The 18,732-nt window shown below is 43.1% G+C and overlaps 1 protein-coding gene across 1 annotated transcript in view; it reads right to left on the reverse strand.

The window, feature by feature from the left end:
• Window positions 1-4,586: 4,586 nt before the first annotated feature.
• Window positions 4,587-18,732, reverse strand: part of faf1 (Fas (TNFRSF6) associated factor 1) — a 70,562-nt gene continuing 56,416 nt past the window's right edge. Inside the window, exons 16-19 of the mRNA XM_030050087.1 lie at window positions 17,840-17,920; window positions 16,998-17,075; window positions 12,406-12,621; window positions 4,587-5,758 (exon numbers count right to left, since the gene is read on the reverse strand). Coding sequence (XP_029905947.1) covers window positions 5,675-5,758; window positions 12,406-12,621; window positions 16,998-17,075; window positions 17,840-17,920 — 459 coding nt within the window. The 3' untranslated portion in view covers window positions 4,587-5,674. The remainder of the gene's footprint in view (window positions 5,759-12,405; window positions 12,622-16,997; window positions 17,076-17,839; window positions 17,921-18,732) is intronic.

Here is an 18,732-nt window from a genome sequence, read left to right on the forward strand (position 1 = left end):
TGTCAGGGGAGCCCGCAGAATAAGCTCATTATCACACAGACGCATTCCCGTCTCCCTATGGGTCAGATTTATGGGGCGCTGCTCGGAGGCGCTCACACGGGGTGCGCGCTGATTGAGACATCCAGCCCGTGTTTGACCGATGCAGGGGACAACTGGTGCGGATGTCGCGTAGCTCACCACACACCCAGTGGCTGCTGATGCTTTTGCAATTAAACAGTAAAAATCACATTTGCACGTCGACATAAAATTATTTCAAAACTTCTTCATATTCCAGACTCCCAGCTTCACTCTCATTAGGCATGAGGGGATTTTTTCCCTGCAGGGATCTTCACAGGAAAAGATCTTATGCTGGAATTATTTAGATGTCACACTGACAAACATTCAGTGTGGTTAGGTTAAACATATTAAAAATAACTACCTTTACGTTTTTATTTTAGTTTTTCATAATATTTTCTACAAAGTCCACATGAGGTTAAAACTATTCCTCATTTTGTTGAGGACCTTCTGGGAGCCCTTCAAGGTCCCCAACTTTGAATCTCAGCTGACTTCAGTCCAAAACTGTGATGCTGTGAAACAGGAAAAACTGAATATATCTCAACTATTTTTTTTTTTTTTTTTTTTTTAAGTTTTAGCTTCAACCTTAGAATTCTAATTAATATGACTAATAGTTGTGCACTTGCCTGATTTATTGACAAGGTATCCTGTTACACAACTGTCATGCTGTGCCTCTGCTTCACACTGTTAACCCTTGGTGACCTTTTCCCATTAGGGTGCGAATCACAACAACAGATGACAAGTTTGGTCAGGTAGGAGAAAAATATCATTATGTCTCACAGGCTTTTCTGAGCACATCACCGTCAGCAGTTGCAGCAGCACAAAGGAACATGCCTGTGCGCATTATTCAAAAGTGAGTGATAGAAACTGTAATCTCACACATGAGAGGAGCTGCACTATGTACACTATTCCCTGAGGAAGACACACAGTGACAGACGAGAGATGATGCACATGTCTGTTGCTCAAGTGCACTCAGCTTCATGCTCAGCCAGTTCCTTACCTGGAACTGCATGGCCTCCTCCCTCGCCCCGAGCTCTGTGGACTACAAACACAAACACACACACACCTCTGGACAAAGAGGTGCCCACTCCATGATCTGGATGTGGCCACTTCCTTTTACATCCAAGAAACATTCAAGGTGAACCCTTCAAGTTTGCACTGAGGTTTAAAATTCCTCTTGAAATGAGACAGTAGGTGTTCCAACTTGGACATCAGTATATTTCACTGACTTTCAATGTCTTGTTTGGTGAAATTCAAGGACTCAAACTCGCTAAAGTTTGTGTAAGAAATGCCTGATATACTGACAAAATCACAGCCAAATTATTACTCAGTTAACTCTGCAGCTGTCAGATAATTTCCATAATTTTCACCGGTCCAAACAGCTGAGAGATACAATTTAGGGAATAAACTACTTTCAAGGCCACCTGAGCATTTTCAAAAGCCTTCAAGGCGTCTCAATGATTTTCAAGGAATGTGGGATCCCTGAGTGTATATTATCAAGTAAGAGAGATTCAGGTTTCGTGGATCAAAAAGGTCTTCCCCCTTGATTTTATTTTCTTTATAAAAGCTAATAAAGGACATATAAAAAAAAGTAATGAAAATTAGTTCCGTTTAAAGTGGCACACTGGATGCAAAGTAGCAATAATTTCCAAATAACAGGTGTGTCATTCGTAGGTGTGGATCTAAATGAGATGCATACTTTCTAAGCTTTGCAGCCAAGTCTTGTTTCACAATGAGCTTCAGCATTATTGGGCAAATTCACGTGTTTGATAAACAGAGAGAGACAGAGAGAGGATGTGTCCTGTCGCGTTTTCTCTGTGCCTTCAGCTGTTCGTCTTGTCTGGTCAGACCTGGGGAAGTGCGAGTGGCTGAGCACATTAGGGCGACTCATTCCTCGCGTGAGAACCAAGACAGCCACAGTCGAGCTGATGAACACACACTACGCCAGACATTCTTCTCCTGATCCCACTCGTGTGTGTCACAGAAGTCCAAGAGTTTTGTACCGAGCATGAATATAACTTTCATTATAATTTATCATTAAATGTGAGAGGGCTATGAGGGTGTGAATTACTTAACAAGATAATCCGAAGCTCCTATTTCTCAGCAATAAATACCACTGGGTTTGATGGGAAATATTCACAGTGAGATTCATGAGATAATTGTCTATTTCACAAACAGGGATTATGTGAAATCCTGTAGAACTCCCATCTGAAACTAGACTAACTTAAAACAGCTTCTGCAGACACGGTTTCAAAATAGCTTAGTCTACATTAATCTAATCCAGATCACAAATAAGATTAGCACTACTCTGGGACTAGATGAAGGCTTGCGTTATTCCCTTGAAGAGACAGATATAACTTCTGCGGTTATTCGAGTGTTTGAGATCCAGTGTAGTCGGATTTTGATTTATGCTTGAAAGAAGTGAGCATCATATAATAATCATATGTTTGAACAAAGTTTTGGTATCCAAGCATTTCACAGTACTTTGCTGAGTGCTTCTGTAATAATGCAGTTGTGATTGCTTACTCAAGTATGACACTGATTAAATAACAGATTTCTATTAAATCCATTTCATTAAATTGAAAAATTTCACATCCTCAAAGTTTGATCATTTTTCAGCTGTTGACTCTATTAGTCATGGACTTCATTTATCAGAGGTAAACAACTAAATTTTTCCATCTCCATTAAAGTTGCATAAATACTGTTATATGATACCAACACTATTTTAAATAATAGCATTCTCTTGGTGAACCTTGAGAGATAAAAATCCCACATTTTCTTAATTAAGGCAGGGATTTTCAGCATTATCATTTCCAACATACAGGACCAGTACTCCAAACACACTCTTTAGCATCATATGGAAAAAACTGAAGTCCACTGCCGTCCAAAAACCTGTCCTAAACCATTTACTGTATTTGGTTGGTCATAATTGTAAGTTAAACAGGTTTTCTGGCAGATTTCTGGAGTGCCTTGGATCTCTATTTTTCAGTGATTACCATAGCCTGCTTTTGTATTTAAAAAAGATCAAGTCACACAATTTTTAACTTTAGAAGATAAGGCGCATTCCTGTCTCCTATTTGTTTTCCTTTTAAGTTTAACTGGATCATGGTTATTATGGGAATTTTAAAGGAAAATTGATATAAGTATCATCAATTTTGTTCCAAAAATGATCCAAAAACCAGCATCAACTATCACCTCATCGCTGCTCTTCCTTATGTAAACTGCAGACTTATTAAGTGTGAAAATGGCACATTTGGCGCATATGATTGAACCCCTGGCCGAGTCTATTCTGGGCCCGTCTCATTAGACATGTCTCGTTGTAATCTGGGCCCCTGTGATCTGCCTGCCTGTCTGTTTATTGATGAGAGAGAAGTGTTCTTCCTGAGCAGGAGGTCTCTGGCGCTCGCTCCGCTGGGGTTCACAAACTTTGCCTTTGCTGACAGAGGAGCCCTGCTGCAGATGGAGGGCTAAGCCTGCGTGATCTCTCATCGCCGACGGCAGGAAATTAGCCGTGGTGGGGCTGATATTACCAGGTGGTGTCTGGGTGGGAATATTAAAACACCGGTTAAGAGAAGTATGCAAAAGTATGCGAGGATGGAGTTCGTCAGTGCCAACAGAGTTGTGATGATACATGTGGAATTTTTTTTTCTCTCTCAAACCTCAAATAGAGGCAGAAAAGTGAAGCATGACTGGCCCGATGTCCTGGATGACTTGACTCTCATCAGCCTGTGAATTCTGTGATGTCTGCACTCCTATTAAATCAACCCACCTCCAACCTTAATAAGTTGAACATCAATATGAACACCTTCTTTCCCAGATATCATGGACTCTAGAAGCCAGTGTCACAGAACTGCCTTTGTACTTTACTTTTGACTCAGGCTTCAGTTTCTGGTGTCTCAGGTGTTTAAAGCAAACAACTGTCGGTGTTTATAGAGAGAGAGAGAGAGAGAGAGAGAGAGAGAGAGAGAGAGAGAGAGAGAGAGAGAGAGAGAGAGAGAGAGAGAGAGAGAGAGAGAGAGAGAGAGAGAGAGAGAGAGAGAGAGAGAGAGAGAGAGAGAGAGAGAGAGAGAGAGATTAAGACAGAGACACCAAGTTTTCACAGCTAACCGAGAAACCACAAATTTGTTAAGATTGGGATCTTGACCCTTTGAGATTGTTCTATAAAAGGAAACCCTCATGAGTTTGCTGACGTGTACGTCGTGTTCTGCAAACACTTCCATTTATCATTTGATGAGGCCTAGACTCTCAAAGGAAACCCCCCACCCACCCTCCTCTCTCCACTAACAGCTTTATGAAAACTCTACCATACAGTAGAGCACCAGAGCATGTCATAATATTTAATCTATTTACTCGGAGCCCGGTTAAAACAAGATTTTTATGCCCTTTATAACTTCATAAAGAACCTTTGTAAAACCTCCATTTACCAAAGAAAAACACTTCACAGTCTGAATCCAGGAAAGAATTGATCATTTGTGTGTGTGTGTGTGTGTGTGTGCTGTGATGCATTTCAACAGATTTCTGGGTGAGACGCATCCATGTTCATATATATTTTATATAATGTATATCAAACTAAAACTAATACAGCATCAAACTTAAAAAGGATCAAGAAAAAAAGAAAAGAAAAAGAAGAAAAAAGAAAACTGAACAACTGAGCAATTTGTTGGCTTGTGGAGCAGCAGATGTTAAAACCAGGGGAAGCGGAGAGAAAAGGGCACAGTAGATCCTCGGGGCGGGACGTCCGGTCCGTCTGGCTGATAGTGGACCAAAGGGTGCAAGGGGTGAGACATGGGGTGGGGAGGGGCAGAGGGGGCATCACTGCTGGAGTGAAAGGTGGAGTCTGCGGGCAACGGGGAGGCAAATACAGGTGGATATGAGTCCATCCTTCTCCGAGTAACGTCTCTTCTTGCTGTTTATTTTATTTTATTTTATTTTTTTAGCATTTCTTTACTTCAAACACAAAAAAACATGTTCTAAAAAAAGCAGCCTTGGTGTGTTGGACGTAGAGAGAAGGAAGTCCTTTTTTTTTTGTTTTGAAATCGTGACAATGTTTTGTCTACTCAGTCTCTTTAATTCTTTTATCATACTGTGTTGTGTTCGTGTTGTGAGAGAAAACCATGACACCACAGTCGTCTTTAGGTGAAGGGGCGAGAGAGAGGGAGAGAGAGAGAGAGGGGAAGGAAAGCAGGGAGAGAGGGAAGATGACAGAAAGAGATAGAGAGAGGGAGAGGAAGAGGGAGAAGAAGACAGGAGAGGGAGGGAGGGAGAGGAGAAACGAGTGTTTGGCTGTGTGCTTGTGAAACAGTCTTTGCTCCTCTGTGCGTTACGTGTACACTAGGCATTCATGTACCACGACCAGGCCGAGAGCAGAGAAGCTTACTTAACGTGTGTGTGTGTGTGTGTGTGTGTGTGTCTTTGTTTGTATGTGCATGCCGGTGTGTTTATGCATGTCTGAGGTGGTGGGATTTGTGTGTGTGTGTGTATGTGTGTGTGTGTGTGTGTGTGTGTGTGTGTGTGTGTGTATCTCTAGGCCCAGATTTGGAGGGGCCCATGCTCGGTGACAAGTGTGTGTCAGCCAGTTTGTCAGTCAGTCAGTCTGTTTGGCCTTTAGGGCGGCCAGTTCCTACTCTTTCGCCTCCAGGAAGAGCGTCTCCTGCGGAAACAACTTGGCCTCCAACAGAGTGGACCCTGGATCCAACTGGGTGATCTAGGGAGGGAGAGAGAGAGAGAGAGAGAGAGAGAGAGAGAGAGAGAGAGAGAGAGAGAGAGAGAGAGAGAGAGAAGAGGGGTTAGAGAGAGAACATTAGACCATCACCAAACAGACAGCGCTTTAATATCTTACATTCAGTCATTCAGCACTGGGTTAAATCCCCCGGTGACTGTCCCGCCATATATGCTCCACCATCCAGCTTAGAAAAGAGCAAAGTGTGTTAGCGCCCACTGCCTTGAGTGAATGTGTGTGTGAGAGTGTGTGTACGCTGTGTATTATTCTAACATCATGTTTAAAAGGCTAGACAGGGAGGCAGTAATCTGAGCAGCCAGCGCTTCGTTTCCCTAAGAGGTCCGTTGGGTTTGTTTTCTTAAGAAAGCTCCGATCCAGAACAAACCACCGAAGGTTGCAGGACAGGCCGGTCTTGGTGTGAGAGAGAGTGTGTGTGTGTTTTCTCTTATTGCTTGTGTGCGAGTGTGTGAGAGGCGAACTGGGAGAACTGTTTTTTCGGCGGTTAATAATGACTAATTTGCCTATTATAAAGGTCAAACAGTAACGTAGCCTGTGGTGGCAGACAGAGAAACACAGCATGTCGGTGTTCAATACTCAAGGAGGAACAGGAATAATCCAGTACCACCCACAACGGAGCTGATCAAGTTAGCCATTTTGACGTAAAGGGGGTCTAACTTGTGCTGTTAAAATGGGATACACAGACATAGACACACACACACACACACACACACACACACTGTGACACCCACCCAGCTTGTGGGCCTCTTAGCTTATGTGAGCTAATCACTGAAGAGGTCGTGTTACATAGGGCCGGTCTAACACCTGGGCTGAACGGGCCATGTGACAGTGAGGCGGTGTGACATCGAGATGCGTCCAGGGCTTATCTGGTGCCTGTGGTGTCAGCACCTCTGATTAGGGCTCCTATTCTAACACCGTGGCAAGATAATTAAGCAGCTCGCTGTACCTGCCCCAGAAGGTCAAAGGACAATGTGAGCATGGGTAAAGGTCAACCTCACAGCAGACACAGTGATAGGTGTGTAAGGCCTTCCATTGTAGGGAATGAAACGTGAACTCTGATCGTGAACCGAGCGAGAACTTCACCTAGCTTCACCTTTAGCTTCTGGAGACAGCGCCGATTGTCTCCGTCACTGTAATCAGGACCAGGACAATCAGACTGTTTAACGCAAAAGTGTAAGATTACCACAGTGAATTGTCCTCTGTACATAAATTCCAGTCAATGAACATATTGATATTGTCACATGAAATACTCATTTTGTTGATTTTATTTTTCAACTTTAGTTTGAAGGATTACATGCCCCTCTACGGGTTTAGGGAATTCAGCAATGCATGGTCCTCATGAAACTATTAGAGGGCTGACTGGATAAACTCTAAATTACCTGGTCAAGCTAAAGAAAAGGCTGTTTTTCTCAGTTCGTGAAAAGTTGACATTTTGGAGATGCAGGTTTTTCACCCAACAGTGAGGATATGTGTAAATTATTATTTTTTCAAAATTTCAAAAACGACCATCTTTAGAGATCAGCTGCATCTAACAACAGAAATGTGATCTGAGAATTCAGTGAAAAGGGTAAGACAGAAAAGATGAGGGTAAAGGGTAATGAAATTAGGAGAAGCGGACATATCAACATCAGGCAATCTATCCAACTCCCAAGGGTGCTTGGAAATGTCACACCGATGGAAGTGTCTTTGACTTCATGTTTTTCATCTCCTTGTCTTCATTTCAATGTGTCATTTAGACTCTTGACTTCTCGACGGGGTCCTGGGCAGCCTGGTGCTGACAGGGAGGGGCTGTCACATCAACCTCATGCACCTCACCTAGTTAACCGCCTCATAGCACCGCGGGGTGCCGAGACGGCATGCTGAGAAATAAAATGGTGTGTGTGTGTGTGTGTGTGAGTGCGTGCGTGCATGCAGCAAACAGATTCAGGGAAAGCGACCAACACGGCTGCTTAGTTCCTTTTCCCACCTCGGGAGCGGCGCTTCACAAATGGCTGCCATGCTAATGAACCCGACAGGCTGTTATGACACCACAGCATCAGGTAGGAGTAAATGAGGCTTTGGGGTGGAGCAGGTGTGTGTGTGTGTGTGTGCGTGCGTGTGTGTGTATGTATGCAAACTAAGCAAAGGTGTGTGTGGATGTGTGTGCCCACAGTGAATTCAGGCGCGAGCTTGTGTTCGTGGTGCGCAAACGTGCACCGGGGAGAGGAAACGGGGGAAAAGCAGCATCTGACTCTGAAAAAGAAAGTAGGGAAACAAGATGCCACACTGACACAGGAGACGGGCGCCATCGGTGATTGTTTACATTGTTATCCAATTAACAGACCATAAGCATGGAGGCATCTGTCAACAAACAAAGCTGTTGTTTTTCCTCTGCTCTGCCTAAGCCATATTCTCTCCTCCTGCAACTACATACAGCCATGCATACATACATACATACATTCATAAGACAGACACAATCTAGCTCTCTGGTTTGCAGTTTGTTCTCAACCTTGAGTCAATATAGATTCAATCAACCAATTTGGATCAAACCAATCAGTTACTTGTTGAATTAGGGGAATTGCCGGACTAATTAAAGAAAGTGAATTATTTCAAAAGATTTCCAAATGACTAAATAGCCTTTATACAACAAGGTTTTTCTGCTTGTTAATTAAAAATGCATCATAATTTGAATGGATAAAAATTGAGTTGAACTCGGCATGCATGAAATAATAAAATCAGAAGATATTATACAGTGAGAAAGAACTAATTATCGGCAAGTCTAATTTTAAAACCTGGAACCCTACAAAAAGACAGATGGCATCTCTCGGCAATCTTAGATATTTTGTCTTTCTTTCCCTATGAAAAATTGTATGAAAATATTTGGATGTATCATAAATAATCTGCCAATAAATTAATCGGCTAATATCAACTCCATGTAATTTTCATTAGCAAATAACAGAATTCCTCATGGTTAATTCAGGTTAATTAGCGCTTGAGGTGAAGTTTAAAATACATGGCAGAATCGCCGTGAATCACTTCCACATCCCGACAAATAAAACACATTGATAAGAGGGGAGGCGACGCTAAGCAATGCTAAGCAAGAGGGAAAAAAAGGGAGAGCGAGAGAAAGAAAGGGAAAATAAACACAGGCCCTCAAGATGTCCGTTTCCAACATAATCAAACGCGCAGCTGAAATAACGCATTTTTAATGAAGCCATTACAGGCCCTACTATGTTAATTAAAACCAAATAACTTGTCTGTTTTAAACTAGTGTTGTCAAGTGTTTATTTGGCCAATTACAAAAGCAGTGGGAGATCATTATCTGGTGCCAGGAGCGATGACAACACGTAGCGCCGGGGCGTGAACAGAAAAGAACAGACCAGAGTACGGCACTTCAAAGGGAGGACTGCGCCGCACAGACGAGGGAGGGGGTAGAGGAGAAACGTGGGGAATGGAGAAGAGGAGAAAATAAGAATGAACAAGTCAGGGTAAAAATGCAATAGAGGCATGGAGAGCTGGTAGAGAGGCAAACGGCACATAAGGGAATTAGGGTAGAAAGGCAACGAAAATGTTTCAAGGCATGAGCAGGAGAGAAGGAGGTATGGGCGCAGGGAGAGAAGGGAACAGGCGGGAGGGAGATGGGGGAAAAACGGAGGGAAGAGGGGAGGGAGACGGCTAAAGGCTGCGAGGGGGGATGAGATCCCCAGGGAAAGTGATGGCGAGAACAGTTTTTAACATGAGGAGACAAGGGGAGACTCTGGCCTCTGTACACGGCCCAGGATGGAGCCAAGGCAACATACACACACATACACTTATTCCCTCCATATCCATAATGCCATATGACTAAATGAAGCTATAACATCACAGGAGCCACAGAGCTGGCGTCACGATACATGGACAGGATATTATAAAGACCGTCTCGAGGAAACAGCCATGAATGAAACTACTTTAACAATAAACTGCAATAGTTGGTCCTGTTAACTTGACTCTTTCAGATACCACATACTGGAGGAAAAACACACTGGTGTAACAGATGTAAAACCTATTTCGGTACAGCGCAGAGCTTCTTCTATAGCACTGTTTATTTTCTCTGCATCTTAAGTTTTGTCTGAGAATCATTCGGGCTGGTTCACATGCTCCTTACATTAGATTGAGACAGAGCTGGGAGATGGATTAAGAGAAGGTGAAACCAGGAACAGAGTACAGTATCACAGCGAGAGGAAAAATACACTAGTTAGGCAGTGTTTGCGTGTCTATGATTGCTGAGCGAACAACTGGATTGGTTATTATACCGGCAGTCTAAACATGCTCACCGCTAACTGAGGGAAGAACATTTTAGGCCTCCAAGCAGCGATCTGAGATCACCCAGTGTCAAAGACAAGGGAGGAAATTCTTGAAAGCTGAAAACTGAAACACTAATAGTCTCCCCCTCTTCTCAAACTCTCTGACAGTCATAGAAACGAAGAAAGGGTTAGTTCCCTGAGCACGGCTAAGCCTAGTACAAATGATGCCAATGTAAGGCCTGCTGTAGTACTGAAGAGATAAGCCACTGATACCAAATGTTGAGGAAGAGACTGAATCCAAAAATCGGAGACTAATAGACCCCTTGTTGGCTAAGTTACAGGAAGGTGGCACACGCACAAGACAAAGATACCCGATTTGGCTCTCTGTTTCTTTCTCAAAAAAGTGTCAAAAAGTTGATTAAGAGATGAGAATCAAACTGTTACCAGACATTTGTACACTCATTTACTGACTCACCACAGTCCTTTCTTCCTTGCCAGTCCTGCTCGTTTCCCGCCAGAGAAATTAGACCCAACTAAACTGAAAGTTCTCAAACTGAAACTAATAAGACAACTAATTTCTGCTGCTACAGTTGGACAAATGCGATGGAAAATAAGGTGGGAAGACAGAGATGGAAAAGAGCAAGAGAAAGAGTGACACTGAACAAAGCCGTCGAAAACTAGAAAAGGGAAAGAAGGTTTCAACAGTTGTGGTGTATTACAAATGCAATAGTGGTCTATCCTCTATCCTCTGATCCTGGCAGAGCAACAGTGAGAGCGTCTGGACGGGATGGAGGCTCTCATTGCTCCCTCTCATTTAATTACAACACAGAGCTGCAGGATTAGACAAGGGCCTGTGTTCACAGCCTCATACTGGCACTGCCACTGATCTGCTTTCCTCCTCTCTTTCCCCAAATCTCCTGCCTTTTTGTTTTCTGGAATTATCTCCCATCTTCTTCTTTTTAATATCTTCTCCGCTTGTCTTTTTCTATCCTCCCCTCTCTCAAATTGTTTCTCTGATTAAATCATTTCTTTGTTTAAGCTTTTCTCATCTCTGTTCTTTTTCCACTAGTTCTGCACTGTCGCCATCCACTTCTCTCCTCTCTACCCCCCTAATCCTCCCATCCTGTTTCTGCCGGAATTTCATCTGCGATGCAGACACATCTTTATCTCTGTCTCAAACACATGTTTACTCTTGATTATAAAGAGACAACTGTGAATCCTTTAAGTGACAAAGTTGTGAGCGGGGCATGTGTTTGCTTGAAAATATTTGTGTATGTGTTGAAGTGTGTGATTGTGACGAAATGAAGTGTGTGAGCTAGTCGTTAATGTGTGTGTTAGTTGGAGGTGTTTGTGCCCCACTGGTCCCTACAGACTACAATGGCACACTGCCCGGGCAAGCCTACACACACACACACACACACTTGCGCACACCTCTTCCCAACTATCACCATCCGCCCTCCACTTGCACTCCTCTCGATTAATGGAAATCCCATTTTTGTTTCTAGCAGCATGGCTAATTAAGCTGGTAGTTAAAACAGTGCTCATTAGCTAGCTTCCACAGAGCACGACAACCCGGCCCCCTAATGACTGGCTGTAGCTAGCTGGCTGCTACCAGGCTACAGCAGAGGAGCCACAGAGAATACTACTGTTAGTGCTGACAACTGTTTCCTGACACAAACATAATGTACTGTATTCACAGCGGACTGATACTAATTAATATTCACTGAATAACACATGTGCGCAGGTGGATGGATTTACAGTTGGCTTAACTCTCTCAGTCACAGGTATGAGTAAACACAGACACTCACGCATCAGAGCATGCAGCAGACGCTCAAACTTAAAGACAAAATAATAATTATGAAAAAAAGAGGAACTAACAAAAATATGAAAACAACCAAATATCCTCTAACTAGTGTCCTTATTTCCCTCCTCAGCCGGCTGTGGCCTGAGGTCGAGGTGGCAGCACACCAAGCAGATTGCAGGTCATGAGGAAAGAGCCAATTACAACTGTGGATCTCTCCAGCAGAGACGCTAGCTGTGGCTGAGAGCACTGCTCAGCCTGCTGCTGCTTGCCTTGGTACAGAGAAATTTATCACTCATTTGTGCTTGAGGGACAGAGGACTGTAGTGACTGACTTCACTAAAACGACAGGGGATGAAGGGATAATTCATCTCCCATCTTGGTGAAAATGGCTTTCCCTTCCCTGCTGTGTATTTAACAGCTTTAGTGTGTTAGTCTAGAAAGCCCTTTCAGTGGATATGTATATGTCTGTGTGAGAAAGTGGTGAATGCTTTGTGTCCTCGTGTGTGTGTGTGTGTGTGTGTGTGTGAAGAGAGTGAGTGTACCACGCACATTTCTACGGGGGAAGGTGGTGAGCAGCTTGAACTCGTCGAAGGGGTATCCCTTGGAGGCCACAAAGTCAAAGAGGACCTGGAGCTTGCAGCTGCCCAGGAAACGCCGCTCCAGGAACTCGCCGCTTGGTGTGCGGATACGCAGCTTGCTGATTTGCTCTCCCGGCTCGTCGTCGGGCTCCGGCGGTAGGGCCTGCTCCAACGACAAGCGGATGGCCTGCAACCAGAGGAAAGACAATAAAGAGTTAGGCTGCAGTCACAACACAGATCAGGGTGCCAACTGCATATTTCAAAATATGATTTGGGACACCTCAGAATCACAGACCACTTATTACTCTTTCCATTATTGTACGCAGCAAACCCTCTGGTGGATTTCCTTTGTAAAAGACAAATGTGTAAAGAAATACCATGGTCACACTTTATTTGGACTAACCAACATTAATATTCATCCAAGTGTCAATTTTGTAATAGTTGAATTCATAAGTGAGTCAATACAGACACTCGAGTTAGTGTCAGTTGACTTTCACAAGAGTATCAACTTTATACCACTTAAGGCTAAATATACAGTTCAAGGTCAAGGTCAATGTCAGCTTTATTATCCCTGAGGGGAAAACTGTAGTACAGCCAGCAGCAATCACATCTAGAATACAATAACCAACAAAACAAAAAACACTTCCACAAATGATAAACAAAACAACACTTCCACAAATGGGAGACAAAACACACTGAGGACGTTGATGGCAGCAGTAACAAAAGAGATCTTAAGTCTGTTTGTCCTGCACCAAGGCAATCTGTATCTGCGGCCAGACGGGAGCAACTCAAATTCCACAGCCAGAGGGTGAGATGGCGCAGCAAGGATTGTTCGGGCCTTGTTGAAAACTCTCGCTGAGCTGGAGCTGAGGGAGGTCATTTAAAGTGGTACCCACCACACTAAAATGGTTGAAACTAAGTTGAATATTAACACTGGACAGTCCAAATAAAGTGTTACCTATTAATCCAGAGTGTTGACTGGAGGGAGAAAGACCAGTGGTGTAGCTACTACACACACATGGACCTTACAGTTGAGATATAGCGATTAGCATTACACAGATGCTGACATGATCTAAGAGCAGATAGTTTAGATGGGAATTCCCGAGCAGACAAGAAGTGGTTAACTCTTTAGTACAGTATATTTTTCCAGCTTAACTACCTCTTTGTGATTACCTCTATGAAACCTACCCAAGATTCATCAATAATATTAGTAATTGTAAAGATGATGATACACTGTGCAACTGTGGACAGCAAACAAGCCAAAAAGTTGCCCCCAATGAAATGACAGCACTACTGCCTCACACTGATCTGAGGCTCTTGTTGTCCTGAGAAATGTGATTAAATTAGTTGTCTTGTGTCTCACCCTGTTCCCTGATGCCTGCCAGGGCTCCACAGGTTGCAAACTAGCATTTCAGTGTGTCAAACTATGGTTCAGCATACACCAAGTGGTTCCTTCCTGTTCCTTAATCAGCCAATTCAAGAGATTTTGGATTTAGTTGCTTCATATCTCTGTGTCTATGACCTATACTGTGTGACTTAAAGTCTTGTCTCATAAGAGGAAATCAGTCCTGATATCTTCTTGTACAAACAAGGTTTATTCACCTTTCAACACCAACACAAAGTCAAGACCGTTTACACCACAGTACAATGACGGTGGCTTTGTTGGTGCAAAACCCTCAACTGTCATCTTCAACGGCAAAGCTAATCATCTCTCCTGTGTCCCAAAGACCAGGTTCCAGCCTGTCCCACGAGCCCCCCTCCTGCTCTCTGCTCCTGCCACTCCCCTCCTTCCCCCCAGCTTGTTGTTCCTGTTGGGCCAGCCGGGGAGCATATGCTGTGACAACACGCCCCGGCTTTATTTACACACCATAATGCAATTATATTTCATAAGAGTGTACAACAGTAGCTCATTAGCAGCTTCTGGTGTTGGGTGGGCAGGGCAGGGCGCGTGCCGCTCCGTTATCCCGGCTCCCTCAGGTGTAAGAGCTGATGCTGACTGAGTTAAAGGGGCCCCAAGGGACGAACACACACACACACACACACACACACACACACACAGGAGGACATGTGTGGTGGTGGACACACAACGACAAAGAAACACTCTGTTAGTCAACCACATACACAAGTGCAGACACACACCCAAATGAGGAGTAGCGTCCCTAAAGAAACCACAGGACACACGCCTGGTCGAGCCTGGAGCCCTGGTTGTTCCACACACGCAGTCAGAAGCATCCATCCATTTATCCACCTCCCCTGCTCTGCTCAGCTAACCACAGAAAGCAAACAGATGACGGGGTGGGAAGGAGACACGCACCTGACAGCCACACTACTGTATGCTAAGACCCCCTGAAGGTGGTAAATAGTAATGTCAGCCCACACAGCCACATGGAACATACACACACACACGAGCATACACACATGCACACACAGAGAGCTCCCTCCCTCGATGCACTTACTCTTACTTTCATCTGCCTCTTCTTTGAACAAAGGCACAAAATCACAGAGAAAGCCTTCCCAGCGGTATTGTCCTCTCTCTGGTGGCTGCTGCTGTTTTTGTGTGCAGTGTGTGTACTAGGTTACTGCCTCATAAGTCACAGCTGAAAATTATTTAAAAATAAAAGCTAACATGAATTCTTTTTTTGCAAGGGACTCAACTGGAAAAATGATTAACCACAGCACCACCTTTGTGATTACTGGTCATATGTTAATATGTCAGAAGTTTGGGTGATATATTCAACATTTGTTTTGTTCATTTTTTTTTAGAAGTTTAAGCATTTTAATGTTTTGTTTGTTTGTTTGTTTGTTGGTATCATGACAACAGAATTTTCCTAAAGCCACACAGGGATAGATAAAGTTAGTAATTTTCTATCTGTTTGATTGTCTATCAAACAGATAGAACTGCAACTGCAGAGGACAACAAATCTTGCCAAGTTTGGACAAAAGGAGATCTGTACCTCTGACTCATTTTAAGTCCCGAAAAAAGCAGGATAAAAGCATCATAAACTCCTGCCAAATGCCTGATTTCTTCACTGATGTTTCAGTATAAAACCCTCTTCTTGGTCTTCGACATGAGAATAACACAACAGGTACTTATAAGTTAGAGGTTTGTGCATCTGGTGATTATTATAAACTGATGACCAATTACCCAGTCAAATGAAAACATAAGACAGCTCATGACAACATACATGGCAACAGTTTACATTTTAGCAACGCATGCAACATGATTAAACTCTTCACTGAGGTGAGAGTTTTTTGTGCCGGTGATCAACACCTCATCAGCTTTATTTTGTGCGCAGATTTCATGCAATACCATTTTAAGTCCTGACCGACAGTTTAAGAAATCAGCTGCCGTTGGGTCTCATATTTGTGACTATCTCGACTGTAGCACAACGCTAGTCTGTTGGCACAGGAGAAAGCATGGAAACCATGAAGCGCGGTCAGACAGGAGTGATATAATTAAGAAGGACAGGGTCATGATGGCTTTTGTTGTTTAAAACACACATGTGCGCACACATGGTTTGGTTAGTGGACTACAGTGATATAATTAAGAAGGCCTGGCCTGCAGCTCTTTTGTTGTTGTCTGTTTAACTTAAGTGACAAATCACCTGAGCAAGCCGGGTCACCCGATACCTCCCAGTGCCCCGAGGCTCACTGCTGCTGAGTAAACAACAATCAGCGGGCACTACACTGTATTACTATGGACTATATTACAACACTGGTGCCATCCTCGCAGACAATTATTGTTTTCCTGTGTGCATGAGAGAGAGAGAGTGTGTGTGTTGGCCCCCTCTTCACATACAATAATTGTTTTCAAGTGAATATGTGTTTGCTCAGGCCGTGTGTGTGTGTGTGTGTGTGCGTGCGTGCATATATGTGTATGTGTGTGTATAATTTACCCAAGTCTTTTATTCATTTGGATTTCAATATGAGGCTGCGTGCTGTACCACTATAACTTAAATGGAAGTCAAATGGAACAATAACTTGTGTGTATGTAAGGTGGTATTTGCGGGGATGGGCTTCACTGTAATTAGGGCCTTTCAGATCTAAAACAGCTTGAAGTGTGCTCCCCTACACCACACACACAACTCCAGTACAGCATGCTTCACTGCCTGGCAGCTTTTATCAATACCACAATCTAATTGACTCATTATTTTGAAGTGACAGCGGGACAACTGACTGCTGGGTTCTGCAGTCTTCCTGTTTAACTAGCTCCTAAAATGCATTCATGCTGCTAATAAAACTGAAAATAGAGCATGTGAAATTTATCATTTAAAACTTTATTTGTCAGTTTCAATTATGTTCACAGATAATGCCTCTGCATTTGGCCTATATTATACCCTAGGCTCCTAGAGTGCCTCTTTTGGAGAACATGTGCTCTTTGTAAAAAAACAATTAAATAAATAAATAAAAATTAAAAAAACACACACACACACATCTCTATCTATCTATCTATCTATCTATCTATCTATCTATCTATCTATATCTCAATACAGAGAGATTAAATATTATTTGGACTAATTTGTACAGTGTGAGTTTGAGCTGACAGGAGGTAATTGTCCTTACCTCCTTCTCTTCTTCCTGCTCCTTCCTCATCTGTTCCAGGCGCACCTGTTCGGCCTCTTCCCTCTCCTGGGCTTCTCTCTGCAACAGAATCAAGTTCAAGTATGTCTGAATTTCATCAGATGGGATCTGAGAACAGAGTCCAAGTCAAAATGCCTTTTGGACTGCAATACTTTATTACTGTTAACATGTTTCATTCAGGGTGTCTTTTCACTTTCTTTTTGTTCAGTGAATGGGGTAGTAAAAGTGCTACTAAAGTGTCCCAGTCAAGTATGAGGTAATGGCATTGCAACATTACCTGCTATACTTCCCTCTGATTATCAAAGCTATGTTTGGATTGGGAAAAAAATCAAAACAAAAAACAAACAAACAAAAAAACAAACAAACAAAAAAAAACACCACAGGCCAAATGATCACAGATATAATGCCTCATAGGTGTAATGAACAGTAATCAATGCAGTTTACTAACATGCCATCAGTGCTACGTGGCATTAAATCTTGACTGTTTGAAAACTACACTGTAGAGAACTGACTACTTCATGAATCGAAACATCCAAAATGAATCCAAGACAAATATTTATTTGAGGGGATGGCAATTCACCCTGGTGGGCCACTCAAACAGTTGTTGTTTTCCACTGTATGGGAAACAGTTTTACAAGAGGCACACTTAAGCTAAAACTCCTACCAAAGAGAAGCAATAGTGTCAATACCAACCCCAAACGTTTGTTTTTGTTTTGTTTTTTTTAAATCAGGAAAGCACATGGTGTACATGCATTGTGTACTTTATCAACAAGATCAAATGCCAGCCATACAGTAGAGGCAGATTTGAGCCCTAATTTATGTACCTTCTTGCGATCAGCCTCTAAAGACAGACGGTAGGCCTCATCTTGTTCTCTCTTCACCATCTCTCTCGCCTCACGTTCATCCTGCGTAGAGGGAGACAGAAAGAAAAGGGGGCCCATTAGCAGACACCATTAAAAAAAAATACACAAGGACAAAACATCTAAGCTGAGGGGCTGGGCGTGGGAGCCAGAAAGAGCCAAACAAAAGAAAACCCAGAATGCCATGTGTGGTTATGTACAAACACCAGGTATGAAAGAGTAGCACCAGAGAGGAATCCATTCTGCCCAGGTCTTCCTTTACCAGACCCTGAGCCTCCTTTATGCTCTCCCTCCTCGTCTCCATTTCACCGTCCCCTCCTCTTTTATTCACGCTGCCTCTCTCTTCCTGTTTGTACAGAGGGAAGGGGACAGGCGCTTTTTCTCTTTGTACCTGCTGTGGCTACAAAGTGTTTTAGAAAGACAGGGACTAAACAAGTGTGCCCATTGTGTTAATAGCACACAGTCATTTGTTTCCTATATTCTGAAAGCCCATGCTGTGCGCCAGTCAGGATGTGGCAAGGTAAGCGTATTGTAGTGATCAGAGGGCGAACACGCAGTGAGGCCGGTGCTAAACGAAAGGACAGTGTGTATTGTTATACTGAATCTGAAAATGCAAAGGATACATTTGTGCTTTTGGTTCACATAATAGGTGACTGTTGAAAGGAAACAGTAAAAGAATAGCAGAGAGGGACAAAAGCACCAAAGTGACCATCAACAATGCACAGCTGCTGAGCCATGCAACAAGGTCACACACTTGTTGGTGAGAAAAAGTTGTGTGTGATACAGTTGTTGTACGATTCTAATGTATGAAAAGTTATTAAACTCACATGGACCCTCCAACAGTGTTGCCCTGCTGG

Source organism: Myripristis murdjan, chromosome 4, assembly GCF_902150065.1.
Source record: "Myripristis murdjan chromosome 4, fMyrMur1.1, whole genome shotgun sequence".
In the NCBI taxonomy this organism is placed as follows: Eukaryota; Metazoa; Chordata; class Actinopteri; order Holocentriformes; family Holocentridae; genus Myripristis; species Myripristis murdjan.